The sequence below is a fragment of the Salvelinus alpinus genome, chromosome 33, assembly GCF_045679555.1.
Source record: "Salvelinus alpinus chromosome 33, SLU_Salpinus.1, whole genome shotgun sequence".
NCBI classification, from domain to species: Eukaryota; Metazoa; Chordata; class Actinopteri; order Salmoniformes; family Salmonidae; genus Salvelinus; species Salvelinus alpinus.
Window position 1 is genome coordinate 11,179,931 of NC_092118.1, and position 13,976 is coordinate 11,193,906.

Sequence of the window (13,976 nt, forward strand, 5' to 3'; positions counted from 1 at the left end):
CTGGGGCCCACCCTGGGTGCACGTTTTGGTTTTAACCGAAGCACTACACATTCAGTAACCAGCTGATCATTAAGCTTTGATTATTTGAATCAGCTGTGTAGTGCCTGGGCAAAAACGAGTACAGTGCATTCGGAAAGTATTCAGACCCCTTGACTGTTTCCACATTTTGTTACATTACAGCCTTGTTCTAAAATGTATTAAATAGGTTTTCCCCCTCATCAATCTACACACAATACCCCATAATGACAAAGCAAAAACTGTTTTTTTAGAAATGTTTGCAAATGTATAAATAATAAAAAAACTGAAATATCACATTTTATATAACTATTCAGACCCTTCACTCAATACTATGTTGACGCACCTTTGGCAGCTATTACAGCCTCAAGTCTTTTTGGGTATGACACTACAAGCTTGGCACACCTGTATTTGGGGAGTTTCTCACATTGTTCTCTGCAGATCCTCTCAAGCTCTGTCAGGTTGGATGGGGAGTCGCTGCACCACGATTGGGTTAAAGTCCAGGCTCTGGCTGGGCCTCTCAAGGACATTCAGAGATTTGTCCCGAAGCCACTCCTGCATTGTCTTGGCTGTGTGCTTAGGGCCGTTGTCCTGTTGGAAGGTGAACCTTTGCCCCAGTCTGAGGTCCTGAGTGTTTTTGAGCAGGTTTTTTTCAAGGATTTCTCTGTACTTTGCTCCGTTCATCATTCCCTTGATCCTGACTGGTCTCCCAGACCCTGCAGCTGAAAAACATCCCCACAGCATGATGCTGCCACCACCATGCTTAGCCTGATTGGTGGAGTGCTGCAGAGATGGTTGTCCTTCTGGAAGGTTCTCCCATCTCCACAGAGGAACTCTGGAGCTCTGTCAGTGTGACCATCGGGTACTTGGTCACCTCCCTGACCAAGGCCCTTCTCCCCCGATTGGTCAGCTCTAGAAAGAGTCTTGGTTTTTCCAAACTTATTCCATTTAAAAATGATGGATGCCACTGTGTTCTTGGGGACCTTCAATGCTGCTGAAATGTTTCTAAATCATGTCCAGTCAATTTAATTTACCACAGGTGGACTCAAATCAAGTTGTCGAAACATCTCAAGGATGATCAATGAGAATCGGATGCTTTTTTTGGAAAACATTTCTAAAAACTTGTTTTCGCATTGTATTGTGGGTAGATTGAGGATTTCTGTATTTTTTCTATCCATTTTAGATGAATTTTGTAACGTAACAAAATGTGGAAAAGGGGAACGGGTCTGAATACTTTCCGAATGCACTGTACACCCAGGGCAGGACCGAGTTTGGAAAACCCTGGTCTATAGGACGTAATACTATTGAATTTCTGTGACCGTAAGTAATTGTGTAGGGTTGAGAAGTACATTCAATTTGGTGCAGCTCGTACAAGTGTGACTGCAGTTGAATTATTCTGCTGCGGTAAAAAAATGGAACTTGGTGGAGAGCAAGACTTGTATACTGCATCTCTGTGTGTGTGTGTGTGTGTGTGTGTGTGTGTGTGTGTGTGTGTGTGTGTGTGTGTGTGTGTGTGTGTGTGTGTGTGTGTGTGTGTGTGTGTGTGTGTGTGTGTGTGTGTGTGTGTGTGTGTGTGTGTGTGTGTTTCTGAGTGAGCTTTTGGAACTGACTCGTTGGGTGTGAACATGTGTTCTTCTCTGTTTGCCACACAGACAAGACTTGGATGCTCTAGAATCTAGGTGTGTGTATGTGCACGCACGCCCTCTCTAGTGTATCCTACCTCGATGATTTGCAACGCACTCAGGCTATTGCCCTTTATCAGTGACGCTGGCACCTCTCCTGACCATGTGCTCATCACATCCCCTGTGGAGCAACACAGGCTCTTCAGAAGACACAAAGGCCCAGAGAGCGAGAACACACACCCACCCACACAGCGTTGAATAACAATGGGTGCTCTCGCTACCGTTCAGCATGAAACTCTTTAAATGCCAGCATCACTCTCCTGATGCAACACACGCTATCGTTAGCTGTGTAGAGGAGATCGATAAGCACAGGCATCAGTTCGATTGAGACGTGGGGCTGATTATGGGGTGAAGATACGATCATAGACAGAATCTTAGTACTTTCATCCAATTGAGAATAGATATTACTGATTGAGTGTCCTCACAGGGAAATCTCTTTCTGACAAGAGTGCTGAACTGTGTTTACCCAGGATGCTGTTCTATGAGGTGGTTTGGGCTTGATGTGGTTAACCACTTGGAAGCTAGAAGGAATCCTTGTCTCCAACAGGATACGATGTGTGTATTCGGTTTGCTGTGGAAGGATGTTTGTCCACATGAGAGTGTGTGTGTGTGTGTGTAGTAACAGTCCTCTCTGCAGGTCTGTGTGCCCACCCCTGGAGGCTGGCCACTGGGGGCATTCACTCAGACTGGCATCTACAGGGGACAATTCCAGACCGTTGTCTGCCTTATCCGATTTGGAATGAGGGGGAAAAAGACCCTTTTGTGTTAGGCTTTTTCAGCCAAAAGGTCCTCGACCACATTTCTAACCCTGTATCAGCTGTGAGATTCTGTGAGCTGCAAAACATGGTGTCGTGGAAATTTCCTGTATTACTCAATAAAAAGAGAGAGAGAGCCAACCACACACAAGTCAGAGTTAAATTATATATTCCATCTTTAATATATATATACAAGCTTCACCAAAGCCCTTTAATGACTCTCAGATCAATTCAGTGTCTATAAATGAATTCTCTGAGAGTCCTTACAAAACAATTCTTAGTTTCATTTATAGCCAAGATACACCCCTCTCAACTTACAAAGAATCCTTTACCCGAAAGAAGAGTATCCTATCGCTAGACAGCATCAGCTATAAATCATCGTTCAGTTTGATCTCCCAAGACAAGGTTTAAATCTCATGCTTGATACTTCACTGTCTACCAAAACATTACCTCATCCAATGGCATATATCAATTGTCATTTCTAGATACTCCCAAACCTGGACAAACTCAAAATCAGACAGTGAGCCCCTTAGGTCAAATACTAGGTCAAGATAAGGGCAACCTCAGAGGGGACATACAATGGTTCCAAACACAGCCAAACTCCTTCCCCCTATGAGAAAAGTATGGAGTGACTGGCGTACAGACATTGTATGAGATAATTAACTGGTTTCCCAATTAATAACTCCATCCCATGGTTTAGGAATAGTTACAAACAACGTTCCCATAAGAAACCAACATTCCACTCTGTCCTCCTCCCCTTCTAATATTCTACTTAGCACCACATGGTTTAACAGATACATTGATATATGAAGACAAGCCTGACCTCTCCCCTCTCTGGCCCCAAGTTACCAATCCCTAGCTCAGAAGATTCTAATGACAAGTATTCACAAGCATATGATGAAAATAACATCTTATCTATCTATGTTACTTAGCTAAATCTGATTCTGCCACGACAATGGCCATTCAGATGTACGGTAATGCATCAAACTGTTCATTTGAATGATAGACCCGTCATAAAGGCTTTGATGTGCCAAATTCATTAGGGCGTGTGACGGCACTCCAGAGTTAGTTAGATCTAGTCATGCCACACATTGGGAGTGGCACCACACGCGCTAATGGATTTGGCACATCAAAGCCTTTATGATGGGTCAATCATTCAAGTGAACAGTTTGATGACCAATTTGTGACTTCAATCTCTGTCCAGACAGTGCCTTGTATTGCCCAGACTTCCTTTAGTTAACATCTGATGTCAATCCAACGTTCCGGATGGTTATTCTAACAATGAAAGGGTAATGGTGTGTGATGGAGAGGAAAATGCCAATGGCCATATTGACTGACAAGAAAAGTCAACAGCAAACCTTCACTACATGTGTAATTTCACATGTCCTTCCAATCCCTTCCGAAGTGGCTGGTAGACGAAGGCTCCGTACTGGAAGTACAGCAGGTTGTTATTTCAGCTTGGTCTCATGGTCCTCCCAGTCTGATAGAAGCTGGGCTTTTTGTTCTGTTAAAATGAATAAACAGACGTGTGTGTGTGTGTGTGTCCTGGTGGGAGAAGAGAGAGACTGGGCATATAGGGAATGTGTGAGTTTGTCCTCTGGCTTCATAATGTGGAAGGACATGCTTTGGTGTGTGTGTGGGAGTGGGAGACTGTCTCCGTCTCCTAGTTTGTTGATCTCTCTCCGTCTCGCTAGGTAGGCTCTGTGTTGAGCATACCGATGGAGCCTCGTTGCGGTGTCACATTTCTCAGTCTTTCAGTGACACACAAAGGTGGAAACACATTCTCACTCGTACCTTGTCTCTCAACACACACACACACACACACACACACACACACACACACACACACACACACACACACACACACACACACACACACACACACTGCCAAGCCGTCCTCTAGGGTGAGAGTTTCTATCAGCCTCATAGCCTCCGGTTCGCTCTCTTCAATGCTCAAGACGGAGAGGGGGAGAGAGAATGGAATGAAAAGACAGGCGGAAAAAGAGAACATTTTCATGCTGATTCTATTTTTAGGCTTGCTCCATTTCGACACTCCCGATCAGATCTAAAGACGTATACACGGGTAACCGTCTCGACAGAAAATGGGTACAGGAAGGAAGAAAGAAAAAAAAACACACCTCTCACAAATGTTGGACAATGGTGTGGAAATGAAAGCTCTGCAACCAAACTATTTCCCTATTCAATACAGTCTGGAGTTCTAACCCTTCTAAGTCTCATGTTTGTATCTCCGTTGTGGACTTAATTGTACAGTGCTACTAATTGCCTATTAGCTGAGTATTTTCTGCCCAGGTCTCTGTATCGTTGCTCCCCTTCTTTTGTTTTGTGTATAATTATACATTTTTTGCTACACTTGTGTTTTCATCTGGGTATTGCTTCACTAATTCATGCGTGTGTTTTATAGTCGAAAGAAAGCGATATCTTCTGTGTGTAAGTGTCGCAGAGGATACATTGTCCATCATCATCCTCTAGTCCAGGGGTGTCAAACGTACAGCCCAATCCGGGCCCGCGGGTGGTTTGAGTAAAACATTTAATAAACAAATGAAATACAATTACATTTGTAAATATTGTGGGGGAAAACAAACTCGATATACTTTTAAAATGACTAAACCCAAATGGGAACTGTGTAGGAATGATAATGGACCTACATGCATACAGTTTCTTGACTGTGTCCAGCTCGCTTAAAATCACCAAAATGAAAGGCAGTCGGGGGAATATATATAAAATTCCCAAAACGATGGCAAATTTTGACACCGAGGAAATATAACCAATTTTCAGTGTGGTGCTCCAGACCTCGGTGAAGACAGAATGGTGAAGATCGAATGCAGCCCCCGGGGCCAAATGAGTTTGACAACCCTGCTCTAGTAAATTTTCAGCTCTGATCACTTATGTTGAAGCCTCTTTCGACGACTACCTTCCTCTGTTGTTTTGTCCGACCTTGTCTGTGTTCCTGTCCGTGTGTTTACAGTATCCATCGATTTTAACGCAGGATGTGTTTGTACAGTCCCTAACAGCATCTCTCCCTCTCTCCTCTGTGTTGTAGTGGCCAGCAGGCCTTCCTCCTGGAGAATGTTCTGTGTAACAACGCCAGCTGTAAGGATGTGGGCCGCATGTTTCGTGTCCACTGGGACCAGTCTGACCTGGGGGCCATCCCCGGGGCCGCCGTCGCCACCTTCTTCGACATCTATGAGGATGTGAGCACATCCCTCTATTCCTCTCGACCTCTCCTCCTCGCTCTCGCTCTCTTTCTCTCTAATTAGCCCAGGCTCCCCTCTTCACGCCTTGACGCTGTCACACAACCAACAGCTCTGCTGATTTTTAAAGGAAGACCACTGGTGACCTCGGGCTCTCGCGTCTCATCATTAACCAGCAGCAGAGTTGTTACTACCCCAGTAGCGACTGGGAGACTGGCAGACTGGCCGCTCTCAATCACTTTAGGATAGCTGTTTTTCTCTCTGTCTTGTAGTCTAGATCCCACCCGCAGCTGTGGATAGGGCAGGTTATATCACCCTGACAGTCAAGTTTGTCATGTATTCTCATTTATATCATCGCAGAGCAGAGTGTAGTAGGATTTTGTTTCAATTTGTATGACAAACCCCTACAAATTCCAAGTTTGAATGGCACAGAAATCCATTGGGAGTGTTTTTCATTATGTCTGCAAGAATTGGCTCTTTTCAATGTGTCTTCCAGTATGGTTAGTCTTGTTAATTGTCCTGTTTGTGGGTGGCCTTGGATCCTCTTTTGTCAACAGTCTCCCTGAGAGGCTTCAGCCGCGGTATGAACATGAGGCTGGAAATGGCGCGCTCATGAGGCACTCTCTCCCACCCTGGCTTGCAGATTAGAGCAGCATCTCTCTCCTAATCCCACTCTGGCCCGATAGAAGGGTGTGCCAAGACGAGCATGTCACTGCAGGGCACGACAAGCGCAGGATGCCAGCCCGGCCCTGGCACAGTGTAGCGACAGAGCGTGACAGACGGAGCACGGTCATTGTCCCCCTAGGAGCCCAATCAGCTCACAGCACAGCCCCCCTCTGAGATGAGATGTGTGCGGGTTGGGCCCGACAGCTCTTCAGGAGATTTGAAGAGTGGGCTCGGCTGCATCTCAAATCTGGTTGTCTTTTTAAAAATCTTTAAACACACACGTAGCTTTCATCCTGCCCAAGATTCACCATCTGGGACAGCTTACGTGTTATTTAGTCAAAGTTTTCCTCCACTCCTCCGTCCCCATCCTTCTCCCTGAGAGCTCTGTCTCGCTCTGACTTCACTCCGTCACTGCCTGCCTCCCGGCATCCCTCTATTTCATTACCGCGTCCAAGACGGCCTTGCCTTCTTAGAGTTGACATAATCAATGTGTTTGTTTTGGCTGTGGGATTCATTTATGATGTGTATTGTAGTGCGGTAGAGAGTGGAGGGAGTAGTTATCCATCTCCTGTCTCTGGGAGTTGGCTCATTTTCTCTGTAATTCCCTGACAGAGAGAGTGTGAGAGAAGTGCAGATAACCGCTGTAATGGAGGATCTGTCCTCCGTCCATAACGGGGATGAAGTGGTACATCAGAAGAGACCGTCAAAGGAACTTTGCCCCCTGTTTCCTTTTGTCCGTCATGTATTACCATTTCTCATTTGCAGGGAATATTGGATATGATCGTGCTCAGCAAAGAGGAGGGGAGAGAGGGCTTCGCCATCCACGCTTTGAAGAACAACTTTGAAGCCGACGCGTACTTCGTCAAAGTGATTGGTGAGTCGGAACTTTTCACCTTCTGCAGTTAGCGCGTGTGTGTGTGTGTTCATGTTTTTGAACATCCACATTTGTATGCATGCATTGTATTCCTTTTCTGTGTGCATGCCTTTGTTTCTCTCCAGTTTTGTTTAGACTCGACAGTTCTGTTTGAAAATTTTTATGTGAATCTCCCCTTTTCGCCACTGCATAAAAAAAAAAAGGTATGCACTCCTCTCAACATTAGGCCGAAGAAGAGCACAGGAGTTTTTTTTATATCAGACTGTTTTCAGGATATCACAAGAACATCCTCATTCCCTGAGACAAGAGTCGGCAGTGGTGTATACGCTCCGTTGACTGCAGGCTACATCCCTATTAGTTTGCATTAGACAACAGCACACGCATCGATACAAACACGAATGACTGCAGGGCATGCATCTCCCAGCATCCTTTGGGTGTTTTAACTGAACTCCTCACCTCCATTCCTCTGTGTGGCTCCCCTCCCCAGCCTATAAGAAAAAGTAGCAGCGTGGCTGTAGTGATGGCGGACATTTGGGAAGCTGACATTTTGGAAAACGGAAAGTGTCCACTAACAAGCTACTTTCATGCCATTTTAATCCTGCCTGCTGGGTTTTAATTAAAGGAGAAGCAGTTATTTTCTACTCCTTCATTCTCTCGTCCCTTCTCTCCCTCACAGCCCCACTGGTGGGCTCCTTCAGGTTTTTTTTGAGCGACTGCTCCTCTGCCTATAACATCAGACCCAGACACAGAGACTGACTTGCACACATACACATACACTCCCTCAACTCACACGACTGACCCCAGGAGGATTTTTCCACTTCTCTTTTCTGAGCTGTTGGTTGTTTCTCTTCAGTAAAGCACTGATAGATAAGGAGTGTGCTGAAGTTGTCAAGTGACCGGAGATGGAGGAAGCACTCTGGTAATTAACTATGAATCTCAAACTGCTCCCAGGCTGCCTGTGCCCTCTTTCTCCTGCTGTGGCGTACAGTACACGTCAAGTATCCCGCTGCGTTGTGCATGCTCGCGCGCCTCTTGACGACGCAGGCCGTGAACCCAGAGAGACAAGCGCCGTCCGCCTATTTCTCTAACGTATTCCTCCCATCTGCAATAGCGCTCGGCGCAGCGTGGATATCCTCCCCTAAAGCCCTGTCTTGGTGTCACAATAATATACTGGTGGGCATGCAGAGCAAACTCTGCTGTGGCTGTTTGAAACGCGAGCCGCGTCTTCCTTCCCGCCCAGCCCTCAGCAGGAAGAAAGCCTGTGAACGTAGTAATGGCGGAGGTGTTTAGAAGGATTATGGGTAGGTAAACTGTGTTTGTGTGCCGAGGGAAGATGTTGCCGGGGTTCACTCACAGTCTGACTGTGTTGTTGTGGTGAACAGAGGGACGGTGTCGGGGTCAGAGAGGGAGGGAACGGGAACATGTGAGGAATTTAAGGTTGGGATTGATTGACAGACTTGTCAGTGTTGAACATTGAAGAAGGTGGACATTGATGGAAGAGCAGCAGGTGATCTGGCCTAATGGAAGTACATTCAGGACGACAGTTTCTGGGGTTCTACCAACATGCAATCAATAATGGATGGGGTTTTGTTGCTGCCAGTCCATAGGGTGTCTTTTGACGAGGCTCAGACCTGAGCAACCCCACCCTCCTCCCCTTGTTGGTGTGTTGTACGTCAGGAGGTGGCGGCCCCCCTGGTGATGGGGGCTGTTTTCCGCCGGCTTCAGATCCCCTGAGCTCTTATCGAGCGGCCTCGCTGTGGTATTGACTTTAAGTCTGGGTCACTCGCGGGATGAAATTATAAGAAATGGCCCACGGTGGGACCCAGAGACGCAGCTAATTTCTGTATTCAGTGCCCAGCCTAGGCACAGGATTGATCTATTTAAACTCATCTTCAAACGGCGCCCGCCTCTGGTTCCTGAGGCTCCGGTGCTATTATGGTTAACGTGCCAGCGCCCGGTGCTCTGCAGCGCACTGGTCTGCTGGTCTACTGGTTTTCCAATCTTAATTTTTTATTGTCCAGTCTGAGATATGGCTTTTTCTTTGCAACTCTGCCTAGAAGGCCAGCATCCCGGAGTCGCCTCTTCACTGTTGCTGTTGAGTGGTGTTTTGTGGTACTATTTAATGAAGCTGCCAGTTGAGGACTTGTGAGGCGTCTGTTTCTCAAACTAGACACTAATGTGCTTGTTCTCTTGCTCAGTTGTGCACCGGGGCCACCCACTCCTCTTTCTAGTCTGGTTATAGGCAGTTTGCGCTGTTCTGTGAAGGGAGTAGTACACAGCGTTGTACCAGATCTTCTGTTTCTTGGCAATTTCTCGCATGGAATAGCCTTCATTTCTCAGAACAAGAATAGACTGACGAGTTTCAGAAGAAAGTACTTTGTTTCTGGCCATTTTGAGCCTGTAATTGAACCCACAAATGCAGATTTTTTATTTTATTTCACCTTTATTTAACTAGGCAAGTCAGTTTAAGAACAAATTCTTATTTACAATGACGGCCTAAGAACAGTGGGTTAACTGCCTTGTTCAGGAGCAGAACAGCAGATTTTTACCTTGTCAGCACGGGAATTCGATCTAGAAACCTTTCAGTTACTGGCCCAACGCTCTAACTACTGCCTCCCCGGCAGGTAGCCAAATGCTCCAGATACTCATCTAGTCTAAAGAAGGCCAGTTTTATTGCTTCTTTAACCAGAACAACAGTTTTCAGATGTGTTAACATAATTGCAAAAGGGTTTTCTAATGATCAATTAGCTTTTTAAAATGAAAAACTTGGATTAGCTAACACAACGTGCCATTGGAACACAGGAGTAATGGTTGCTGATAATGGGCCACTGTACGCCTATGTAGATTTTCCATAAAAAATCTGCCGTTTCCAGCTACAATAGTCATTTACAACATTAACAATGTCTAAACTGTATTTCCGATCAATTTGATGTTACTTAAATGGAGCAATAATGTGCTTTTCTTTCAAAAAGAAGGACATTTCTAAGTGACCCCAAACTTTTGTGTGTGTGTGTGTGTGTGTGTGTGTGTGTGTGTGTGTGTGTGTGTGTGTGTGTGTGTGTGTGTGTGTGTGTGTGTGTGTGTGTGTGTGTGTGTGTGTGTGTGTGTGTGTGTGTGTGTGTGTGTGTGTGTGTGAACATCCCTTTTTCAGGACCCTGTCTTTCAAAGAAAATTCGTAAAAATCCGAATAACTTCACAGATCGGCATTGTAAAGGGTTTAAACACTGTTTCCCATGCTTGTTCAATAAACAATTAATGAGCATGCACCTGTGGACCGTTCGTTAAGACACTAACAGCTTATAGACGGTAGGCAATTAAGGTCACAGTTATGAAAACTTAGGACACTAAAGAGGCCTTTATACTGACTCTGAAAAACACCAAAAGAAAGATGCCCAGGGTCCCTGCTCATCTGCGTGAACGTGCCTTAGGCATGCTGTAAGGAGGCATGAGGACTGCAGATGTGGCCAGGGCAATAAATTGCAATGTCCGTACTAAGACAGCGCTACAGGATGGACAGCTGATCGTCCTCACAGTGGCACCACGTGTAACAACACCTGCACAGGATCGGTACATCCGAACATCACACCTGCGGGACAGGTACAGGATGGCAACAACTGCCCGAATTACACCAGGAACGCACAATCCCTCCATCAGTGCTCGGACTGTCTGCAATAGGCTGAGAGAGGCTGGACTGTGGGCTTGTAGGCCTGTTGTAAGGCAGATCCTCACCAGACATCACTGGCAACAATGTTGCCTATGGGTATAAACCCACCGTCGCTTGACCAGACAGGACTGGCAAAAAGTGCTCTTCACTGACGAGTCGTGGTTTTGTCTCACCAGGGGTGATGGTCGGATTCGCATTTATCGTCAAAGGAATGAGCGTTACACCGAGGCCTGTACTCTGGAGCGGGATCGAGGTGGAGGGTTCGTCATGGTCTGGGGCGGTGTGTCACAGCATCATCGGACAGAGCTTGTTGTCATTGCAGGCAATCTCAACGCTGTGCGTTACAGGAAAGACATCCTCCTCCCTCATGTGGTACCCTTCCTGCAGGCTCATCCTGACATGACCCTCCAGCATGGCAATGCCACCAGCCATACTGCTCGTTATGTGCGTGATTTCCTGCAAGACAGGAATGTCAGTATTCTGCCATGGCCAGCGAAGAGCCCGGATCTCAATCACATTGAGCACGTCTGGGACCTGTTGGATCGGAGGGTTAGGGCCATTCCCCCCAGAAATGTCCGGGAACTTGCAGGTGCCCTGGTGGAAGAGTGGGGTAACATCTCACAGCAAGAACTGTCAAATCTGGTGCAGTCCATGAGGAGGAGATGCACTGCAGTACTTAATGCAGCTGGTGGCCACACCAAATACTGAATGTTACTTTTGATTTTGACCACCCCCCTTTGTTCAGGGACACGTTATTCCATTTCTGTTAGTCACATGTCTGTGGAACTTGTTCAGTTTATGTCTCAGTTGTTGAATCTTGTTATGTTCTTACAAATATTTACACCTGTTAAGTTTGCTGAAAATTAACACAGTTGACACAAGGAGTCGCTAGTGCACGATGAGCCAAGTAAAGCCCCCCCAGCCTAAACCTCCCCTAACTCGGACGGCGCTGGGCCAATTTGTGCACCAATTTGTGTAACCAGTTAAACAGCTGCTCTTAGTGAAAATGTGTTTGGAGTTACTGTACCTTTCTAGCTAATAGGCTAAGCTTCCCAATTATAATAATGAAAAACGATATTCCAAATCTATTCATTTTTAAATGTTGATTACTTCTCCTTTGCAATTATCATTCACCTGATGATTTTGGGCAAACGCACGATGGGGGTCCCTGGGCAAGAAAAGTTTGACCCCTGGCTTATAAAACTGGCTCTAATTACTTCCTCATTTAGGCCAGTGTTAACTCAAACTGGCCCTTCAATTAGGAAAGTTAATCAGGTAGCTGAGATTGATCAGGTCGCTGAGCGTCACCCCGGGACCCAGGGAAGATGATACCCAGCCGTTAGGGGAGACCAGGAACCGTCTATCTCAGATAGTCCGAGATCTGTTTTTAATGGAGAATTAGGTAGTGTGACACTGCTCTTGCAATGTTACAAGTATTTACTACAGTGAACTAGCCAAGTTCAACAGTCAAATCCCCATGATCTACCAGGTGATTCAAAAAAAGAAAGAGAGATTGAGAGTCAAAGTAGAAATGTTAGAAAAGGGTTGCAGAGATTTTGTGGGTGCGTGCGTGTGAGTGACAGACCGACAGAACAATGTGAGCTGATTACGTTCTCCTCCTCTCTAGTTGGGATGCAGATTCGCTGCGTTGAGGAACATCTGCAGGCTTTGTTTAGTCCAGTAAGCATCCTCTTTTCCCTTTCTCTCTTCGCCTCTGCCAAGCTGTCAGTCAGGAAGTAACCGCCCTCACTCACATTTTAATTCAGCTCAACAGATGAGGGAGCTTTCATAGAGACATTGCTCTTCGCTCTCTTTTGGAATTTGAAGACACGAGTCCATATTTCTGGAGGTTTTTCTGCTGGTTTATTGGTTGTTTCTGCATTTGGTGTGTAATGTTGAGTGGTGAATTAAACTATACAGAATTAAACTGAGATAGGAGGCACATGTGTAAAGGGCTCAAACAGGCAAATATCAAATGTGAGAAGAAGATTTGGAAAACAAGGATATAGTATAAATATATATTGATTGCTGTATTTCCCCTCTCCAATAGCTGTCAATCTGACACAACTTTGAAAGTACTTCCAGTGTTACCATTTTGCAGAAGTATTCTCCCATGTCCAGTAGTCATCCGTTCACTTTGGTCTTAAAGGTCTTCTGTCTACTCCACCACCCTCCATATATAATACATCTCTGGGAGTACAGATGGAATATTTCATTTCACGTCTGCAGCCTGCAGATGATTGACAGCTCAAGCGTGTCCTTCAAATAAGCCTCAAACAAAGGTAGTTGAATGATGTCAGAGCAGCAGGCGAGGTATGACCATGACTTACCATTAGATCTGTCCGACATGACAGATAACTAGACTTCAAAACCGTCTTGGAGGAGATTGACATTATGCACATGCACACACACACACACACACACTTCCTTCGTGGATTACTCAACTATGAATGAGCAGGTGGTTATCCGGAAGACAAGTCTTTCTACCCGGCAGTGGGTAGAAAGACTGTGTGTGCGTTATGATTGTGTGTTTGTGTGTGTGTGGCGGCAGGTAGCCTACCAGTTAAGAGCGTTGGGCCAGTAAAAGAAAAGGTTGCTGGTTCAAATCCCCGACCCGACTAGGTGACAAATCTGTCTGTGCCCTTGAGCAAGGCACTTCACCCTAATTGCTCCTGTAAATCGCTCAGGATAAGAGAGTCTGCTAAATGACTAAAATGTCAATGTAAATGTGTGTCACTGTCTGTCTGGCAGACATGAAGCCTAGGGTCAGCACCAGCCCAGATTAGGCCTGAGGAAAAAGAAAGCAGCACCTCGGATTGCTCAGCTGTCAGTGTAAGATTGCGCATTGATTGAAATGTGTAGCCACTGGCGTGGCGTGGTGACATGACGTGTGTCTTCCCCCTGTCAAGAGGCAGCCAGCCCAGCTCCGTGTTTGACGTCATCTGACAGCTTGGAGTGGCTCTTCTTTTCTTGTGACGTTGGCTTGGTTTCCATGGTTCCCTATGGATTTATTTTTTATGATGATGATACGGAGGCGATTTATATGTGGGAGCCGTCAGACAGCACCTCCAGGGTAGGATCTGGAGGGACTGGACTGGACTGGTGGAG

At 46.0% G+C, this 13,976-nt stretch overlaps 1 protein-coding gene across 2 annotated transcripts in view; it reads left to right on the top strand.

The window, feature by feature from the left end:
• Window positions 1-13,976, top strand: part of LOC139563295 (T-cell immunomodulatory protein-like) — a 118,852-nt gene that overhangs the window by 70,162 nt on the left and 34,714 nt on the right. For both annotated transcript variants that reach the window (XM_071381854.1, XM_071381853.1), the window contains exons 11-12: window positions 5,514-5,664; window positions 7,096-7,204. In XM_071381854.1, the coding sequence (XP_071237955.1) occupies window positions 5,514-5,664; window positions 7,096-7,204 (260 nt within the window). The remainder of the gene's footprint in view (window positions 1-5,513; window positions 5,665-7,095; window positions 7,205-13,976) is intronic.